The following is an 18,773-nucleotide window of genomic DNA, read 5'->3' on the forward strand; positions in this document are numbered from 1 at the left end:
ACCGAACTTAAACTAGTAAGTAAAATGATATTACATGACATGTTGACTCTCAACAATCAAGTTGCGATTAAGAAAAGTTGCTAACATTATAGATCTACTTGATCAGGAAGAATATATGAATAAACTAAACACGCAGAGTATGCGGTTTATCGAATAATACAGTTCTTAATTTTTGCTCTTCCACATCTTCGTCTTTGATGTTGGGATTAACCTTGGCTTTCTACTACGTTTATAGTATCCGTTTTCCTATTTCTTATATTTCTCTTACATATATTCTCTTATTGTGCAGCAGCTTTGAACGATTTAAGCAATGGCCGAAAACTTTCTTATCTAATTTTGGAAACGGACGAAAATTTATGCGACCGTGGATGTCATTGATATAATCAAATCAACATGGCCTCATGCCGATTTCTTTTTTTGTGAAATGAAGATAAAAAGAATGTTTATCGATTTGTGTACTTAGTTGGAATGATTACACAAGATATAATTGTAGAAATTGAGAGAGCTTACTCCCCAGCTGACAAAATGGCGACCATTTTGGAGCGTGACCTCTGACCTAGGCCTCTGATCCGTGACCTCTGATTTGAATTCATGTTTCGAAGACCACAGCGTTCGCTGTCTTTGTACAATGCACGAAATATCTACATGGTTATACTAGGCAAATCCTGTAGATGTGAAAAAGTGTAAACATTATATAGGTCTGAGGTCTTTTTCTTGCACCACAGGTAGTTGTTTACACCCATGCAGCAGGGTCCAACCCGGGTCCGGCCGTGACCCGGAAAAAGCCGTCTTAGAGAAGGCTGCGCAGAACCGATGCGCATAGAGCTCTGCAGTTCGACTGAAGGGCGCTATCTCTAAAACACAAATTGAAGAATGTGTTCAGATAAAGTAGCTTTTCTTAGATTGGCTGCTTTGCAGGTATATTTTTTGTCTGTGTTTCTTGCTAATTTTCTGAATATGCAAGATAAGTATGCTTATTTACTACATAGACTTTAATACTTATTATGTTGATTGAAACGTTTTGTTGGAGTGCAGGGGAGCCCTGAGCTTAAAACTGCTCTCATGGCTTCCTGCTGTTATGAATTTACTCGAAGATGTGAAAGAAATACCGCAGTAAGTATAGATGTCGTTGAATCGGAAGCTTTATAGTATGCAATAGTCACCAACGTCTGACACGATTGTTTTGCGCCGTTTCTTAAACATTTTATTTGATATGGTGTAAATGCCAGAAGCTTTTTCAGTTGTCAATAGGACACGTAAGCATGCTATGTTCTAACTTTAAATACTGTAAAGAACTGGCCGCACACAGGACTTTTGAGAAGTTTCCCACTTTATTGACGAATGTGAAAACAGTATGGATGTGTATGTGTATGTGTAAGTGTATGTGTAATACATTGTGTATGCGTAAGCGTATATGTATATGTATGTGTGTGTGTGTGTGTGTGTGTGTGTGTGTGTGTGTGTGTGTATGTGTGTGTGTGTGTGTGTGTGTGTGTGTCTGTGTATGTGTATATATCTATGCCTATGTGTTTGTGTTTCCAGGTGCATGTGGTCAGCATAACTTACTGTACTGTAAGGATATTTGGTATGTGGGTATGTCTTGGGAAAATGAAGGTTAACTTTATTTTTGCTCAGCCCACCCCAGTGATTTTCGTTGGTACTGCAGCAGAATTTTTATATTTTTTAATCCTTTGTCCTGGACACGCTGGTTGTGATCAGAACCCTGCAGCGTAGCCGTCCTTCCTGGAATCGGAGTGTGCGAATATAGAGGACCCCTCCTGTATGACGCCCTGCAGCACGGCTATGGCAGAGGAGTTACGCGTCACGTGGATCTCCGACAGGCGATCGAACACTTCCTGCAATAGGAAGATGATACATTGAATACAATAAGTGATATTGAACCAGTGCAGATAAATGAACTCAATGAGCAGTTGAGCTAAACTTTCACAAGCTGTGACTGACATTACAGATGTTGTGGACAGTATTTACAGGTTCATTGTTCAAGCAGATCCCCCTGGCTCTTTTTGACCAATAAGAAATTCGGTCGATTACGCGGGCTTCGGGCGATTTTTAGAAATCAAAGTTGATCGACATATGGGCCTTTTATCAGGTTAGTCGATTCTGAATTCGTCCATGTCCAAGTGATGGTACCATCTCATGGGGGCTTTTTATTTTTTTACATGTAGTGTTCTACGGACGTCACCCGAGGTTTTCATTGGAAAATACGGTCGACGCTCGTATTTTGAAATTCGGTAAGCTTCGGGCGATCTGCAAATTCGGCCGACGCTTGCATGTGACGCCGGCTTAAGAAACACGAAAAATCATAAACAAGTATGAAGTCAATCCACCTAGACATTCTCGGGTTATATTGTTCACAGATTGTACTGCCGTATATTGTGGATTGCTTGGGGCAGCGATTATATGATTCAGAGTGATCAATCGAGTGAATTATGTCAATGTACAATAACAGACACTGGTGACCTGTTTAACTCAAAGGTTGTCATCATTCTTATCTGCAAATGCACACTTTGTACGGATCCTATCATGCTCAAATATGAATTCGAGTGACTGATCGAGTGAATTAGGTCAATTTACAATTATTACAGACACTGGTGACCTGTTTAACTCAAAGGTTGACACCATTATTATAGCTTGGGGGCAATTATATCAATTAGATGACAATGCAAACATCTCTCTCTCTATATATATATCTATATCTATATATCTATATATATATATATATACACACATACACACACGAACGCGGTGCAAAACACAACCTTCTGAGCGAAGGTAAATACTTATTTATTAAAGACATTTGTTTCTGGTCGCTTAAGATTTGCGGCCTTAGTGGAAAGGATGTATCAGACAACTCGTGTCAACGTTCTCATGCGCATTGGGCACCGCCACTGGCGGTTTAGATAATTGAATAGCTAAAAATAAAGTGGTTGGTCTCCATGTGGGCGTTTTAGTTTCACTGCTTCGCAAAAATAATGACATGTCTGCAGAAAGTATTAGGACGCACCAATAACCACAGACAGAGGACACTGCGTATAATCAAACGACATGTCTGCAAAAATTATTAAGACGCTAGCGCGCTCCAATAACCACAAACAGAGGACACCGCGTATGGTCAGACGGGGTCCATTGACCTTTTCCAGTTGCGTGCATTCCGGGTGAGCGACCTCTAACTACAGAACTGCCCACAACGAGAGGAGAAATTCAGTTTGCAGGCATTTCCAATTTCACGATGAAGTCGGTATTGGACTTCATGGCTTGGATAAATGGCGGGTCAAACATCGAGTTGCTGTTATAACAACACCTAGCTTTTACATTCTTATGTTGCTCCCACAAGGCACTGTTTGGTACAAGCTATTGGTAGAAATAACCCAATTTGAGAATATGTTCGTTTGTTTGTTTGTTTAGCTGGTCGGTCGGTTGCTCTTCATAGTTAAGTTATCCGGGAGGATAAGTGACAACACATTTATGAACAGCATGGCATTCTTTCATCGAATTCCAAACGATGTGACCACCCACCTTTGGTTGGAACGGCCTGATCTCTTCTGAGATGATCTTGTGCGGCAACAGCGCGTGGTGCAGGCGTGGTAGTTCTATGGCCGAGGCCAGGCTCGTGCCAAAGCGAAGGTAATGCATCGCCGCCTATTGAAGGAGAGAATCGTAAGTTATTTACTATGCAGCTGATTCTAAGAGGCAACTATGGACAACTCACACAACTGGCCAACGATGGCAGGAACTGGTCGAAACTCACAGTCGCCTGTTGCGCAGATGCCTCGATGATGATGGTGATTAGGCAAAGGAAATAAACATTTATTTATTTATTTATTTATTTATTTATTTATTTATCTATTTCAAATGCAACAGTACATTACACTGACTCTCAGGGCAGCCCAGCTGATATTAGAGAGTCGACATCTCTATGGACAGACAGATACATAAGCAATGGAAATTAACACAACACTAGTTTAGATAACAATAATAATAATATTACAAGGTAAAGGAAATAAACATAGCATATCATATTCTGGTACTGACTAACATTACATATATATGAATAAAAATACTATCTTTACACAACCAAGAGATTTATCCCACCGACGTTTCGGTGACCATCTGTCACCCTCTTCAAGGCAATTCTGACTGGTTCACTTTGCAATGCAGCACAGGTGTTGCTTGAAACGGTGGAATAAATCTCTTGGTTGTGTAAAAATAGTCTTTTTATTCAGAAACTTACCGACCTGATGAAACTATTCACCGATTTTAATACATGTATATGTTGAAAATAGCACCATCTTTTTCCATGCGTTTGCAATCGACAACCCATCAGATGCCGAAGATATTCAATTGAACGATTTGAGAGCTTTGAAATGTTCACATTCTTCTTCTATGTTATCCAGATAGTTACCTTCGCCGAGAAGGTTATGCATAGGGTAGCGTTTGTTTGTGTGTGTGTGTGTGTGGTGGACCAGCATAACTCGATAATGTCTGGATGGATTGTTTTGGTATTTGGTATGTTGGTAGGTTTTGATGAGACCTGAAAACGATTAGATTTTGGGCTCCCTAGCGGCTTCTTACGGTACTGCGGCGGAACTTCCTGTTTTGATATATCGTGTTCTGGACATGCTATGGAACTCATTTTTGAGTGGTAGATAGATGGGTTTGGGCCCCCTAGCGGCTTTTTTAGAACTGCAGGAAAAGGTTGCGCTTGAGACTTTGAAAGAGAATAACTCCAGAAGGGCTTGATAGATGGTCATGATTTTTGGTAAGTAGATAGTTTGTTATCAATGTTGTTGAATCATGTACCAGAAAGTTGCGGTCATTCAACAAAGACGACAGGTAAACGTTTTGATATCAAGAGAATGACGTGACTTTGTCCATCGTTGAGAGACCCTAATCTAACGCTCTTCATCTTAAAGGTACGTTACGTAGTAAGGAATCCACGTTTGTCGACTCACATATGCTAAGGCCGTCTGAACCCGTATCCCACCAGCGGCTCCCAGGACTAGTCTGACGTCACCGGTACTATTCAGCACGATGAAGGGGGCCATGGACGACATGGGCCGCTTTCCTGGTTCGATGAAGTTCGCTGTGTGACGAGAAGGTATCGATTACCCTGGTTATGCGCTTATAAGCATGATCTGCTAATAGATATGTCTAATTATGTACTGTATATATATAAATATAAATATATATATATATATATATATATATATATATATAGAGAGAGAGAGAGAGAGAGAGAGAGAGAGAGAGAGAGAGAGAGAGGGGGGGATGTTTGCATTTGCTCCTAAGCTATAATAATGGTGACAACCTTTGAGTTATACAGGTCACCAGTGTCTGTAATTGTAAATTGACCTAATTCTCTCGATCAATCACTCTAATTCATATTTGAGCATGATAGGATCCGTACAAAGTGTGCATTTGCATGAATGATAAGAATGGTGACAAGAAAAGCAACCTTTGAGTCAAACAGGTCAGCAGTGTCTGTAATTGTGAATTGACCTTATTCACTCGATCGAGCACTCTTACTCATATAATCGCTGCCCCAAGCAATCCACAATATAGGGCAGCACAATCTGCTGTAAAAGTTTAACTTTAAATCAAAGGAGACTCATATAAAGCCATACGTCACAGCTGATCTAACCTTCGTTTATAAAAGGCATCGACTTTTGCATCTACTGTACCTATCCAAGAACTGTACATCAGTCTGTGCACTGTTTAAGAAATGAATGGACACACATATGGCAGGGCAAGGACCGGTCACGACACGCCCACAACACAAAAGCTGTTTTCACCACGAGTAGACAACTACTTGGTGGGTATGGTGAGGACTGGGACCAAGAGTGGTGCGGAATACACTGTGTTGTATTTTATTCATGTCAGGCCTACCCAAGAAAACACACATTCCAATGCAAAATGCATCATAAGTTAATAAAATGTGGAGCATCCTGATTAAAAATGTAACAGCACTAGTTCCAAGGTCCGAATCCGATATTCCAATTTTCGATAGTGGTGCACGCGTTCGAATGATTCTATGGAAAGAAGAATATCGCCCGTATCAAACGTTATCACGGTCCAGTCCCTTGGTAGATGTTTTCCTTAGGCAATTCTGTATTCTGTATATTTCCATGTTAATTTTTTTTTTTTTACCTGGGCTTGAGGGGATGTAGTGGGGAATGCTCATCCCTGGGAAGTTGAAGTCTCTCATCTGGTTGTTGAGGATGATTCCTGTGGACGCTGAGCGGAACTTTGACCCAAAACTGGGAAGAAAACAAGTGTTTTTTTTCACCAATTTTGTCAAAATCAGGATATCTTTACCAGAATGCATGGATGTGTATGTGAGTGTGTTTGTGTGTGCGTGTGTGTGTGTGTGTGTGTATGTGTTTGTGTATGTGTGTGTGTGTGTGTGTTTGTGTGTGTGTGTGTTTGTGTGTGTGTTTGTTTGTTTGTTTGTGATTGTGTGTGTGCAAAAGCGCTCTGAATGTGTGACAGTGTTATATCACAAGATTCCTCTTTGAGGACCATTCCTTACTACCAGTTGATGGTGGATAGTGACACGGCGGCGGTATATCTAACCGTCACGAGAAGACTTTGAACAACAGACAATAAATTGGACAGTGTGTGGGAGTAACTGCTCCTTACTATCGGTTGATGGTGCTGGATAGTGACACTGCGTCGTTTCCCGGTCCCAGGACGGAGACGTGGGTTGTACCGCCGTCCTCGGGCACGTAGTACACCGGGTCGTAGTACCGCCAGTCGTGCGTCTCCGTGTCGCTGATCTGAAGCCGCAGGGACTCAGCAAACGACTTGGACGTCATCTTCTTCACCATCTGCATGCCACGGCAAAGCCAATGCATGTCTTTAAGAGGAGGGAGGTTACGACGATTGAAAAGCAGGGAGGCAGTGGCGACATTTTTGTTTTAGGTAGGATGGTTCTAAGACTGCAAAGACTTGAGAAATCATTCATTCGTATAATCTACACGGACGGCAACAGATATTTCCTCACCTCCTGAACGACAAGATATAATAGTAAATCATGATGTATCGAATCAAAAGGTTCCTGAAGTCTATGTCCTCACCTCTTGTACGTTGACGAAGTTGCTATCTCCCAGCTCAGTTCTTTTGGCGAAGGCGAACTTGAAGGCCTCCACCATCCTGTGGTAGGTCAGGACCTGGTTATCGACCCCGTCCACACTGGAGGCGTTCAAACCGTAACCTGCAATATGGAAGTAAGAACGCTATGACTTGTGCGTAACGTTGTTTTGAGTAGGTTCATTTACATTCAGGATTTCTAGAGAACGAAATACACCAACCAACATCTGCTACTACTACTACTACTACTACTACTACTACTACTACTACTACTACAACTACTACTACTACTACAGTTACTACGTATACAACACCTCCTTCTACTACTACAACTGCTACTGTTGCATTCTAAATGCATACATGTAAATGCTAAATGCATATACTCCACATCCATAGCATCCAAAGAAAAAGGCATGATCGTTATCACTGGAGATTTCAACTGTCATCACAGAGACTGGGATGACACAACAACTGACAACCATGCGCTAAACCTAGTAGATATCATTGAGAGGTACGGTCTGTACCAGTGTCAGCACCAGCCAACTCGATCTACTCCTACCTGCCAAAGTACTCTTGACCTCATCATACTCTCTGACCCTTCCAAAATTATTAACATGTCTACTCTAGCACCTGTTGGTAATTCTGATCATGCTGTTATAACTTGTAAACTCAACTTATCCATTCCTGCCATGCGCACTACCAGGAAACACGTATGGTTGTACAATCGTGCAAATTTTGATGTATTTAGAGCTGAACTTAGTAAGGTCAATTGGGATCTCTGTATGCAAGGTTCCATAGATGAGAAATGGAATGCTTGGAAGACCAAGTTCTTAAATGTTGCTAAAAACACCATCCCCAACAAGTACACAAGGGTTACAGGTGCACGTAAGCCTTGGATCACCCCTGAGTTACTGGAGGCAATTAGTCACAAAACCAACTTGTACAACACCTTCAAGGCATCCCCAACCAGTGAAATTGGAAATGCTACACAAAGACCAAGAACCGCCTGACTAAGGATCTTCGGCAAGCCGAGGCCGAGTATTACTCTACCGTAAGCGAACGTTTAAGATCCGCCAAAGATGCTCAGGTCTTTTGGTCAGTTCTTAAGCAAGCTACTGGAAAGGGCAAGACCAGCATCCCTGCACTTTCCGTTGACGGTACAGTGGTGGCGAAGGACAAGGACAAGGTCGAACTGTTCAATGACATCTTCGTTAATGTCACAAGAGAAGCCACCCACCCCGACAGAACCGTTAGACTTCCCATGTTTACCAACGAAGACCTCAGTACAATTGTATTATCGGTAGACGAAGTCCAAGAGGTTCTACATGGGCTGCACCCTAACAAAGCCCCGGGGCCCGACGGGATTCCTAACCGACTCCTCAGGGAGGCAGCACCGGTCATTAGCACCTCACTGTGTAATCTTTTCAACCTTTCACTCTCAACAAGCCAGCTACCAACAGAGTGGAAACAGTGTAACGTCACACCAGTGTATAAGAAAGGAGACCGTACCAATCCCTCCAACTACAGGCCCATCGCGCTACTTCCTACAGTTCCAAAAGTTCTGGAGAGACTTGTTCACAATCGTCTCTACACCTATCTCATGAACAACAACCTGATCAACATCAACCAGTCCGGGTTTAAAAAAGGTGACGGAACTGTACCGCAGCTAATGCGGCTTGTAGACGAATGGGCAAAGTCCATCGATGACCCCAACATTTCATGTACAGCTGCGGTCTTCTTGGATGTTCGACGAGCATTCGACACCGTCTGGCATGATGGTCTTATTTATAAACTCTCTCGTTACGGGATCAAGGGACCCCTTAACAAGTGGTTCTCCGACTACCTCGTGGACCGACTGCAACGTGTTGTGATAAATGGCATAGCATCTGCTTGGGGGTATACACGGGCAGGCGTGCCACAAGGAAGTATACTGGGGCCGCTACTGTTCCTTGTGTTCATCAACGACATAAAAGAACTGCCCTGCTCCTCCAACATCAACTGCTTCGCGGACGACACGTCGCTCTCCAACTCTGGACCTACTGCCCAGGTGGTGGCCAGCACAACAAACACCGACCTTCAGCTCGTGTCCACTTGGTTCCTCGACTGGGGACTTCAGTTACATCCAGATAAATGCAAGGTCCTCTGCATCAAGTCCCCTCGCAGTAGAGTACAGCTCCCCCCTATCTACATTGCAGGACAGATAGTTGAAGAAGTGCCCTTCTACACCCACCTAGGTGCCACCATCCACCAGACCTTACGCTGGACCGAACACGTCCAGACCACATCCAACAAGGCCAGGAGCACCCTTGGATTTCTGTGGAAACTCCGCGACAAGTTATCCCGGGAGGCCCTTGAGGTGGCGTATAACACAATGGTTAGACCCAAACTTGAATATGCCTCGGTACTGTTTGGGGACCTACCTTGTTCTGCAAGCAAGATACTGGAGAGAGTTCAGTACCAAGCAGGTTGCCTTATCACTGGAGCCTCGAGACGTACACCCTCCAGCATTGTCTTGCAGGAGCTCGAATGAGACAGTCTATCTACCAGACGACACTTTCACTCCTTGATTCTCATGTACAAGCTGGTGAAAGGTCTAGTCCCAACCCACCTACAACCGCTGATACCTGTCACACGAGGGGAACGAACACATGTACAGCTCCGTAACTCTGGGCACCTCCACTTGCCTCGCTGCAGGACCCAGATCTACAAGTCAAGCTTTATTCCTCACGCATCCAGACTCTGGAACCAGTTGCCTCAGGTAGTGAAGGAAGCGCCCAGTCTGAGCACTTTTAAGAACATGTGCAAGGCCCACCTCCTAACTCAGCCGAGGCATCAGGCACGAAGAAGAAACGGCCCCAGACTTGATAACATCCTGGCGGCCAGACGCCGCATGGACCAGTGTTTGTAGCAATACGAAGTGATAGTTAGGTATATTTATATTTATTACGCTGCTTTTTAGATTGTATTTACCACTGTTTATTTATTTGCAGTCTATGTGATTTGTATTGTCTTGTGTGTGGGCCACGACACCAGCAACAGCTGCCTGTGGCCCACGTGTATTGTATCGTTTGCAATTTCAATAAATCAAAAAATCACAAATCACAAATCAAATTCCTTATCCCCAATGTTGTCTTGGTACACGGTGATATTCAAATATTTTGATGAATTATCAAGTTGTTGTTTTTGCTGTCCTATAAATTGTAATGATCGAGCTCCAATTCAGCAAATGGGCTGCCATTGTTCGCGACATGTGTGAATGTGACTCAATCAATAATCCATTACTACTTCAATCTGCTACTACCATTTCTACTACGATTACTACCTTTTACTACTTCCAAACCTACTACTACTACTACTAATACTACTACTAATACTACTGCTAATACTTCTGCTGCTGCTACTACTACAACTACTATTACTACTATATACTACCACTGCTACCGCTTATAATATAACTTATACTTCGTCCTATACTTCGGATGGTCCTATTGATGTGTTCAAAAATGCGTTTTTTCCGAGAACCATAGTAGAATGAAACTCGTTGTCTTCAAGTACCGTAGGAGCTTCCTCACTAAATACCGGCTGCAGTCAGATATGCAAAGACTAGGTGAAACAGACCGTTCGGTGTAATATAGCCAGCTGTTGTTGCGCCGCGTGCCTGCGAAGCTGGTGTGCTACGTCTAATGGCGGTCATACCGGCTATATAGATACAGATACAGATACTATTAAAACTATTGTTATGATTATCAATACTGCTATTATTGTTTCTCACCGTCCAAGATGTTTAGCATGAGACTCAGCACAGCGCCCCCTCCCGGCGGTTGTGGGGACAGCAGGGTCAGCCCACCCTCCAGAGAAATCTTCAGAGGTTCCGATATGTCCACCTGGTAGTCACGGAGGTCCTGCTCTGTGATGATGCCACCTGGTAAAAATACAGAGTAAAATGTAAGCAGCTTTATCCCTGTGCTATTTCAAACGCATGAAACATTGCAGACAAGGTATGGCAACGCATGCGAGAAGCGGCAAAGAAATGGATCTCACTCATGAAGTTCTAGTGCCTTACTCTGCTGGAGGATCTAAGGCCTAGGGTAAGGTAGACCTTAAACAAATTCATGTAGTTGTGTGGAATCGCAGACTGCTAGTCTGTTTGTACTTTCAAGCTAACGTGACGACAATCTTCTCTGGGCAAGAAAAATCTTTACAAGCTCAGATATCAAGGTCAAATATTCTAACATCTTTTCGCCTTTACATGTTGATTGACCGACGAATAAGACCTTGTTGTCCTTGTCTTTTAGTTATGTCTTTCGATGACAGAAATTGAGTCTCGGCTTTATCATGATGTGATTAGGATGACCTTAATCATCAGATTACTCATGATTAGTGGGATACAAGGAAAATACCTGCGTCCTGAATGTCCTTCACTAGATTCCTGGCGATCTTGCCTGTGTAGAAGGCGTCTGCACCTCCATCAGCAACCGCACGGAGCGTTGCTGCAAGCTGCGGCCGCTGCATGATCATGTTCGCAGTCAAGACGTTGTTATTCTCGTCACACAACACGTCACTGTGGGGCAATAGGTGAAGATTTTTTTTTTTTAAATTCATTTTGCAAAATAACAAATAAAACAAAATAATGATACAATAAGGCAACACATAAACCACGGATCCAAAGCAAAAGCATGACACAACAAACAAATGAAAAAGTAATCACGAATCAACAGATAACCAGCCAACTAACACAATACACAGGAGAGAAATCAATGATAACACTCTTTTACAGCAATCAGATAACTCAATATAGATAAAGAAAAGAAATCAATGATAACACTTTTTTAAACAACATTCAAATAACTTAATATAGATAAAGAAGAGAAATCAATGATGACACCTTTTACAGCAATCAAATAACTGAATACAAATAAAGAATGAGAAAAAGATAATCAACCTAATGCCAGAAATTGGGTGTAGAAATGTTAAGTGCATGATTAGTGGAAGATGCACCATATCTGTATTTGTAAGAAAAGTGAGGCCATGCTGATTTGATTGTGTAGATGCCATCCGCGGGCGCATCATATTTCGTCCGTTTCAAATAAAAAACGTTTTGGGTCATACCTTACATCATACAACTCAGCTGCACAATGAGAAAATATATGGTGTAAATTGCACCCCGAAAAATGGCAAAGGGATGATAATGTCGTAGAATGCGAGAGTCAATTCCAACATCAAAGGCAAAGATATGAAACAGGAAAAATGAACAATGCATAATTTGGCATACTCTGTGTGTTTAGTTTTGTCGATCCGCCCTGTTTGTTTCCTTAAGGAAAGCAAGTCAACTATATGACTATTCTTGAGTTTGCACAGCTGTTTCTAAAGACCGTAGATTGTTGATTTTCACGACCTCGGAATTTGACATAGGAATTTGAGCACAGATAGTGTCAAACTCCACGGCTGTGAAGGGGCTTATATTCAGGTCAGACGATCATTTCCCTTCTAGGGACTGGAGACGAAGTAGTGCGGAAATAATATTCAATAGATTAAAGGACATAAGTACATGTTTGCACCCTGTAATTATGAATTATGTTCATGAGTAATTATGGGCGGCTGCTCGTGTCGAATACATATTTTGTGCTTGGGGCCGATCCTTGTCCCACCACATGTCTATCCATCCGTGTCTTAATCAGCATCCAGACTGCTAGACTGAAATCCAGTTCTTGGATAAGTACATTAGATGCAAAATTCGATGTCTTTTATCAACAGAGGTTCGATCAGCTATGACTTAGCTCCTTTGATTCAAAGTTAAACTTTTACAATAGATTGTACTGCCGTAGATTGCGAAGCTTTGGGAGTGAGTGAGTGAGAGTGAGTGAGATTGCGAACTGGCATGTAGCCAGGAGCAGCACTTAGTGAAGAATAGGTCTTCAGTGACCTAGACTGGATCCAGATAGTGCAGCAATTATGTCAATTTGCAATTACAGATAATGGTAATCTGTCTGGACTGAAAGGATGTCACGATTCTTACAAATGCAGACTTTGTACGGACCAAAATGAATGACCTATTTTTCGGTATTCCATACTGTGTGTGTTTGATTTCGTTCACCCTTCTTGGCCGCGTAGATATATCCAAATTCAGCCAGAGTAGACAAGAAAGAATCCTGGAACTAAATGTCAGCAACGTCATTGCCGTTTAAAGTAGTACTCACCTGGACAAAGTCAAGTCATGCCAGAGAGTTTGTAAAAAATAAAACATTTATGTGCCCTGAATACTAGTCAAGAAACGTCCCAGAAACACGTTATCAATGAAAGAGGGTGATGCTGCCAATAACTCACCACAGGTGATTCTTCGGATCGTTGATGAATTTCAGGTTCTTGTTGATCGCGTTCTCCAACGGTCTGCCGATGCAGAACCCCTCCTCGGCCATCCGTATAGCCGGTTGGAACAGGTCTCTCCACGGCAGCTTCCCGTACCTCTGGTGGGCCTCCCAGTACCCGAGGACCTGGCCCGGCACCGCAACAGCCAACCCTCCTGCAAAACACAAGTATGTCTGTGAATCGTTATTTCTGGTTTTGAGTTCCGTGTATTTGTCTATTTCTGTGCTTGTGCATTCGTATTTCCACATAGTTTATATACACTAGGCACAAAAAAGTTTGGAAACTTTACTTTGGTTGATCATATTTTCGTTGTTTCTTTATCAATTTCAATGCATTATATATCGGTGGAAAGCTTGTGTAATTTCCTTTCCTATGATACCCAATTCATCATAACTGCAATCGCATGGAGCGAGCACCAGGCCTGCTTATGCGAGTGGGTTGTAGAAAAAAATGTGTTAAATACTCAGCTCAGCGCCAAACCCGTTTGCGGTGGTGTCGTCCGCATCGTGAATGAAACAGTGTGTGGAGGAATGTTATGTTCACAGCTACAGATAAGAGTAGATTTATTTTGACTGTTGGATGGGTACACGGTGGTCACGTTGCTATGGATCTGTCAGCGTTGTTATGCAAAAGTTTCCCGCCCACAAGCGGGGGTGCCATTAGCCGGGCGGTATAAAATAGCAACAACGCAAATCTTGCACAAAATAATGCATGATCTGATTATCGCAATAAGAAAAAATACATGCACACGCAAACTACATTAGTTCGCTTTGAAAATCTGTACAATATACGAGTTGACCGCGAACACGGCGCTTCAAATTACCCGCGTTTGATACGTGTATGTATAGGTTGCTTTCGGTAATTGAACTTTGAACCTATGGACTTTTTGGTCTAATTTACGTAGCAAACAATAGTTTTATACATATTTTAGACTTTAGGATCTTTGAATCCAATTTCTATTGAGTAGTTCTTGATGTCTGAGAGATTTTAACTTATTTCGCCAATTTGTTTGGACGTCTTCTCCCATAGTTCCCTATCGGCCCAATAGAATCTTATAATTTTTTTTCAAGATGGCGGCTAGATAGTTGGCTTTCGGACGGTTGTTTTTTTGTCGAATTCTAGCGTTGGTATCGGGAGATATCACACAAAATACGAATCGCACGCTTTATTTAGAATTTCACGTGGAAGAATGGTTATGTTCTGGAAAGATAATGAGCTTGTCGGTAAAGATCACAGTACTTCGCTAGCGTCTGTTCTGGGGCGGTTAATCCAGATGCAAATGAGTGGGAAATACCTCCATTGTATTTGTCGCCCGGACCAAGCGAGATAATTACCCGCGAATTTCGACTACCAACGAGGCCGCGAGGGTTTGTAGAGACAGAAACCTCGACCAATTTCTAATAAAAAGACGCCTGAACGGTACCATTGGTGATTGAAATACGCGTGGGTAAAATAATGTTTAAAAAAATACACGAATAAGACCCGCAAGTGTGTTATCTGAAGAAACCAGAACATGGCGTCGGAACATGGCGTCGGTTTGAAAACAAAGGAAAATCCAGTTCTGCTGTCAAACAATCACACTCTGATCACCTCCTTGCTCTGATCTCTTCCGTATTTCCCCAGTAGTTGATTTACTCATTGATTTACTCATGCGTATTTTTATACAACGTACATCTCCTTTGTATAGGAATGCACCATTTTTTTTTCTACCAGTCAAAGCTGCCAGGAAATTTTTAGTGTCAGCACAAGCCGACACATTCGGCATATCAAACGCTGGCGTGTACACTTTTACCACGATGGAATTACGGTCTTTAGACCGCGTTATAGTACAAAAAAGACGAGAAGGAGTTTGTTATTAGAAAGAATACGTTTTTAGATCGGAAAACGTAGGGTGTGATTATTGAGTGGCTGTGTAGGACAGCGCCAGACACGTCGGTACACCAGTTATTGTCAAACACGCAAATGTATCAAGGTGAGTGCTACGTTTTGGGGTCTCTGTATGTGGTAAAATTCAATGTTTTTGTTTACAATGAAAATATTCGACTTCATCTTTGAACTATTCGAATTCTATTTGTTAATTTTAAATTTCTGCGTGTTTAAGAAAGTTATGTACGGAGTAAAGGCCGGGGTATTGTTTATCATATCGGCGGGTTCTGCGGCGTCTCCGGCGGTTACGCATATAATCTAGAACCCTCGGCCGGGAATTACGGTGAGTTATGGCGGAAACTGCGATTTCTTGATGGCCTTAGTTTGGGCGTTCTGTGTGGTAGGATAGTCCAAAATATAGCTAAGAAAGAATTGAAACGGTGGTGTCAGTATGAAGCTTGAGAGCGTGGGAATGATTGAAATGAAAGCTGGGGTATTGTTAATGTGTTAACCAGAGAACAATAGAGGCGGAGACAAGGCGTGCATTTGAAAAGGACAAGTTCGCGGGCAAAATCCTGCTTGGCTTGGTGCAACCACAGGCAGTAGGCAAAGGTATTGTCCTTGAATATAGCAGCCGAAGTTCCGATCGTGACGAGCAAAACCCGAAGTAATGCCGAAGGCACGAGCGTGGGGTTCGGAGAGCCGAACAGGGTTCGGTGTTCGGCGGAGCCGAACAGTGTTCGGCGGTTTTCGGCAATGTTCGGCGAAGCCGAACTCTGTCTGTGATTATTTAAAAGTAGAGGGCGTTAGCGCAAAGTACGACGGGAGAAACCTAATGGGGGGGGGGGGGCATTTCGGAGTGAGCGACGCAAAGGATGACGGGAGAAACCGTCGTCGGGAGCATATGTGAGCGAAAACATGTAATGCGGCGGGTTCCCAACATAAATACCGTACCCTATTGCCCATGGTGCAACCAAAACAAATCTAGTTCCCGCCTGCAAAGGCGTAAACCAATCAGCTACTGTTGCCAGTAGTGACAGGGGTGATTGACATCGATTCCTCATCAATATGCATGCTTTACAAGTGAGGAAAAATCAAGGCCTTTTTGACCACCGTGGTAAATGAAAGTGTTGGGCAGTGAGGAGAACCCTATGCTGACTGTTGCACAGATAGACTGCCGTCAGAGGACACATTGAAACAGTCCCGTCAATTTTTACATAGTTAAGACCCTCTCCCAAGCAACCAACTGTCTTCCCCAACCAGCAACCACTTTTTTGCAGTCCTTAATGGGCCTTCACCCTCCCCTGAACAACCAAAATTGATTGACAGCAGCATCCAACCCAGCAGCAACCTTTTCAAACTAAGGATTTCTGCAAGCTCTGGCACTATCGTTCATTCAATTTTAACACCAGAATCAGAAACAATTATCTATTCACTGTATTCCTCACATTAATACCAGTTACAACACTCTAAAGATAGGCAGCAGTTGAATTACAGTTAAAATCTGCTAATGCACCTTTTTTTGTGTCATCAGTTAAAACCAGCACATAAATACTGCGCAAAGTACAATTTGAGCTGGTTAGATTTTTGACATATATACTATAGAAACTGAATGCACCTGTTTTGGCTCTTCTAGAAGCAGACAACTACAAAAAAACATGTTCGATTGTTAGATAAACACAGTTCTGAAGGTCAAACAATGGTTTAATGAAATTTGTTTACATAACAGCATGGAGATTAAAAACGATTGTGCATCTCTTGTAGATATGTTTCCTGGGAACTAACTAAAGGTGTATTTCGTTCCAATGTTTGACGTTTTTTCATCAACCAGCCAACTTGCCGAGAGCAACCACCTCTCCTCAGCAACCACTTTTACCCAGTCCCCTGAGTGGTTGCTTGCGCCAGGTTTGACTGTATCCATTATCATTTTCACCCTCACTGCGCAGGCAAAAGAGCGGACAACAAAAATAGTTCTTCAAGAATGGGTGCCGCAGATAACACGAGGCTGAAGCCAATGAGACCGAAATCACTGATTCGACTTATCCGGCCGGCAGCACATTGCCCTGACTTACCGAACTGAGCCGTGGAGGTGTTCGTCCCATACATGTCAGTGGAGGCTCCGGAGGGGGCTGTTTCCCGGGCGTTGATGACCTGGGCCGTGCCTGTCTCTTTGTTGTATACTGTCATGATCAAACCCCCGCCGAGCCCCACGCTGTGCCCGTGAATCAGCTCCACACAAGCTAAAGTGGCAATGGCGCTGTCCACAGCCGAGCCGCCCTTCTTCAAAATGTCCCTGAAAAACAACCTACTGTAAAAACTGTCCAATAACACCACTGAGAGGACTGATAAGATATGGTCTATGCGGAGAGGTGGTTACTACAGACAGGATTCTCTCGATACTTACGTCAATGAAGCAAAGTATCATTAACGTAAATTACTACTACTAGTTAGACAGTTTTAAAGATTTAACTGTGACAGTTGTAAACTTGTAACTGTATTTGTAATTGTATTCCATTTGAAAATCTCAGGTTTGAGTCATCAAACAATAATCATAATGCTACATGAATCATAATGCGGCGAAGTCTAGAACTCGATGTAATATTAAAGGACATTACTCTATAACATTAAAAGCAGTTACTCAAACAACTGGATATGATTTTGGAAACGGTCAGACGTTTCAAGTAGCATCCACTACTTTTCGTCAGTGATTGTGAGCAAGATTTCAAAAATCATATCCAGTTGTTTGAGTAACTGTTTTCTTGGCGTACAATTGATAGAGGTTTAAGTAACTTAAACGTACCTGCCGATTGCAGAACATTCCAGAGCGTCGGCGGCGACCGCCCCGTGTGTGTACGGGCCGCCGGTGACGTCCAGCCCGGCCGGCTGGGGACGCGCGCACGGTGGTCTCGCGGCAACATCCCCGTACAGACGTCGGCGGTATTCTTTCACTAGTAGATTGGCTACAGCCGCAAGTATGATAATCATAAAAAACGCCTCGAAAAGTGGCGGCCTTCATGTCTGCGACGAAGAACCGTCTGTCTATAGACGATGTGACTTCTATTGATTACACGAGCGTTTTGGATCTCTGCAACTTTGATCTCAACAGCTACAAAATCAGACGGGCGGAATCTTCCAACAATCTAATCATATAGTTTTTAGATCGCGTGCGAGAAAGTGAAAAAGTCCTTGCTTGCGACGACGAAGAACCTGTCCATCCAGACGCAGTGTCTGTTTATTGGAGTGTCCTAACACTACTTTTTGCAGACATGTCATTATTTTTGCGAAGCAGTGGAGTAGTAAAACTAAATCGCCCACATGGAGACCAACCGCTTGTTTTTAGCCATTCAATTATCTAAACCGCCAGTGGCGGTGCCCAATGCGCGTGAGAACGTTGACACGAGTTGTCTGATACATCCTTTCCACTAAGGCGC

At 42.9% G+C, this 18,773-nt stretch overlaps 2 protein-coding genes across 2 annotated transcripts; both read right to left on the minus strand.

The window, feature by feature from the left end:
- Positions 1-1,319: 1,319 nt before the first annotated feature.
- LOC136424038 (glutathione hydrolase 1 proenzyme-like) lies at positions 1,320-11,666 on the minus strand. Its single transcript, XM_066412444.1, has 8 exons — positions 11,511-11,666; positions 10,883-11,032; positions 7,098-7,234; positions 6,661-6,848; positions 6,169-6,278; positions 4,974-5,104; positions 3,538-3,660; positions 1,320-1,856 (listed from the first exon to the last, which is right to left on the minus strand). Exons 1-8 carry the CDS (start codon positions 11,626-11,628, stop codon positions 1,716-1,718), a joined length of 1,098 nt encoding a protein of 365 aa, XP_066268541.1. The 5' UTR covers positions 11,629-11,666; the 3' UTR covers positions 1,320-1,715.
- A 1,764-nt stretch (positions 11,667-13,430) lies between these two features.
- On the minus strand, positions 13,431-18,651 carry LOC136427046 (glutathione hydrolase 1 proenzyme-like). The gene is made up of 3 exons (XM_066415768.1): positions 18,143-18,651; positions 17,415-17,635; positions 13,431-13,630 (listed from the first exon to the last, which is right to left on the minus strand). The coding sequence occupies exons 1-3, from the start codon at positions 18,325-18,327 to the stop codon at positions 13,431-13,433; spliced, it is 606 nt and encodes a 201-aa protein (XP_066271865.1). The 5' UTR covers positions 18,328-18,651.
- Positions 18,652-18,773: the final 122 nt, after the last annotated feature.

This window comes from Branchiostoma lanceolatum, chromosome 1, assembly GCF_035083965.1.
Source record: "Branchiostoma lanceolatum isolate klBraLanc5 chromosome 1, klBraLanc5.hap2, whole genome shotgun sequence".
In the NCBI taxonomy this organism is placed as follows: Eukaryota; Metazoa; Chordata; class Leptocardii; order Amphioxiformes; family Branchiostomatidae; genus Branchiostoma; species Branchiostoma lanceolatum.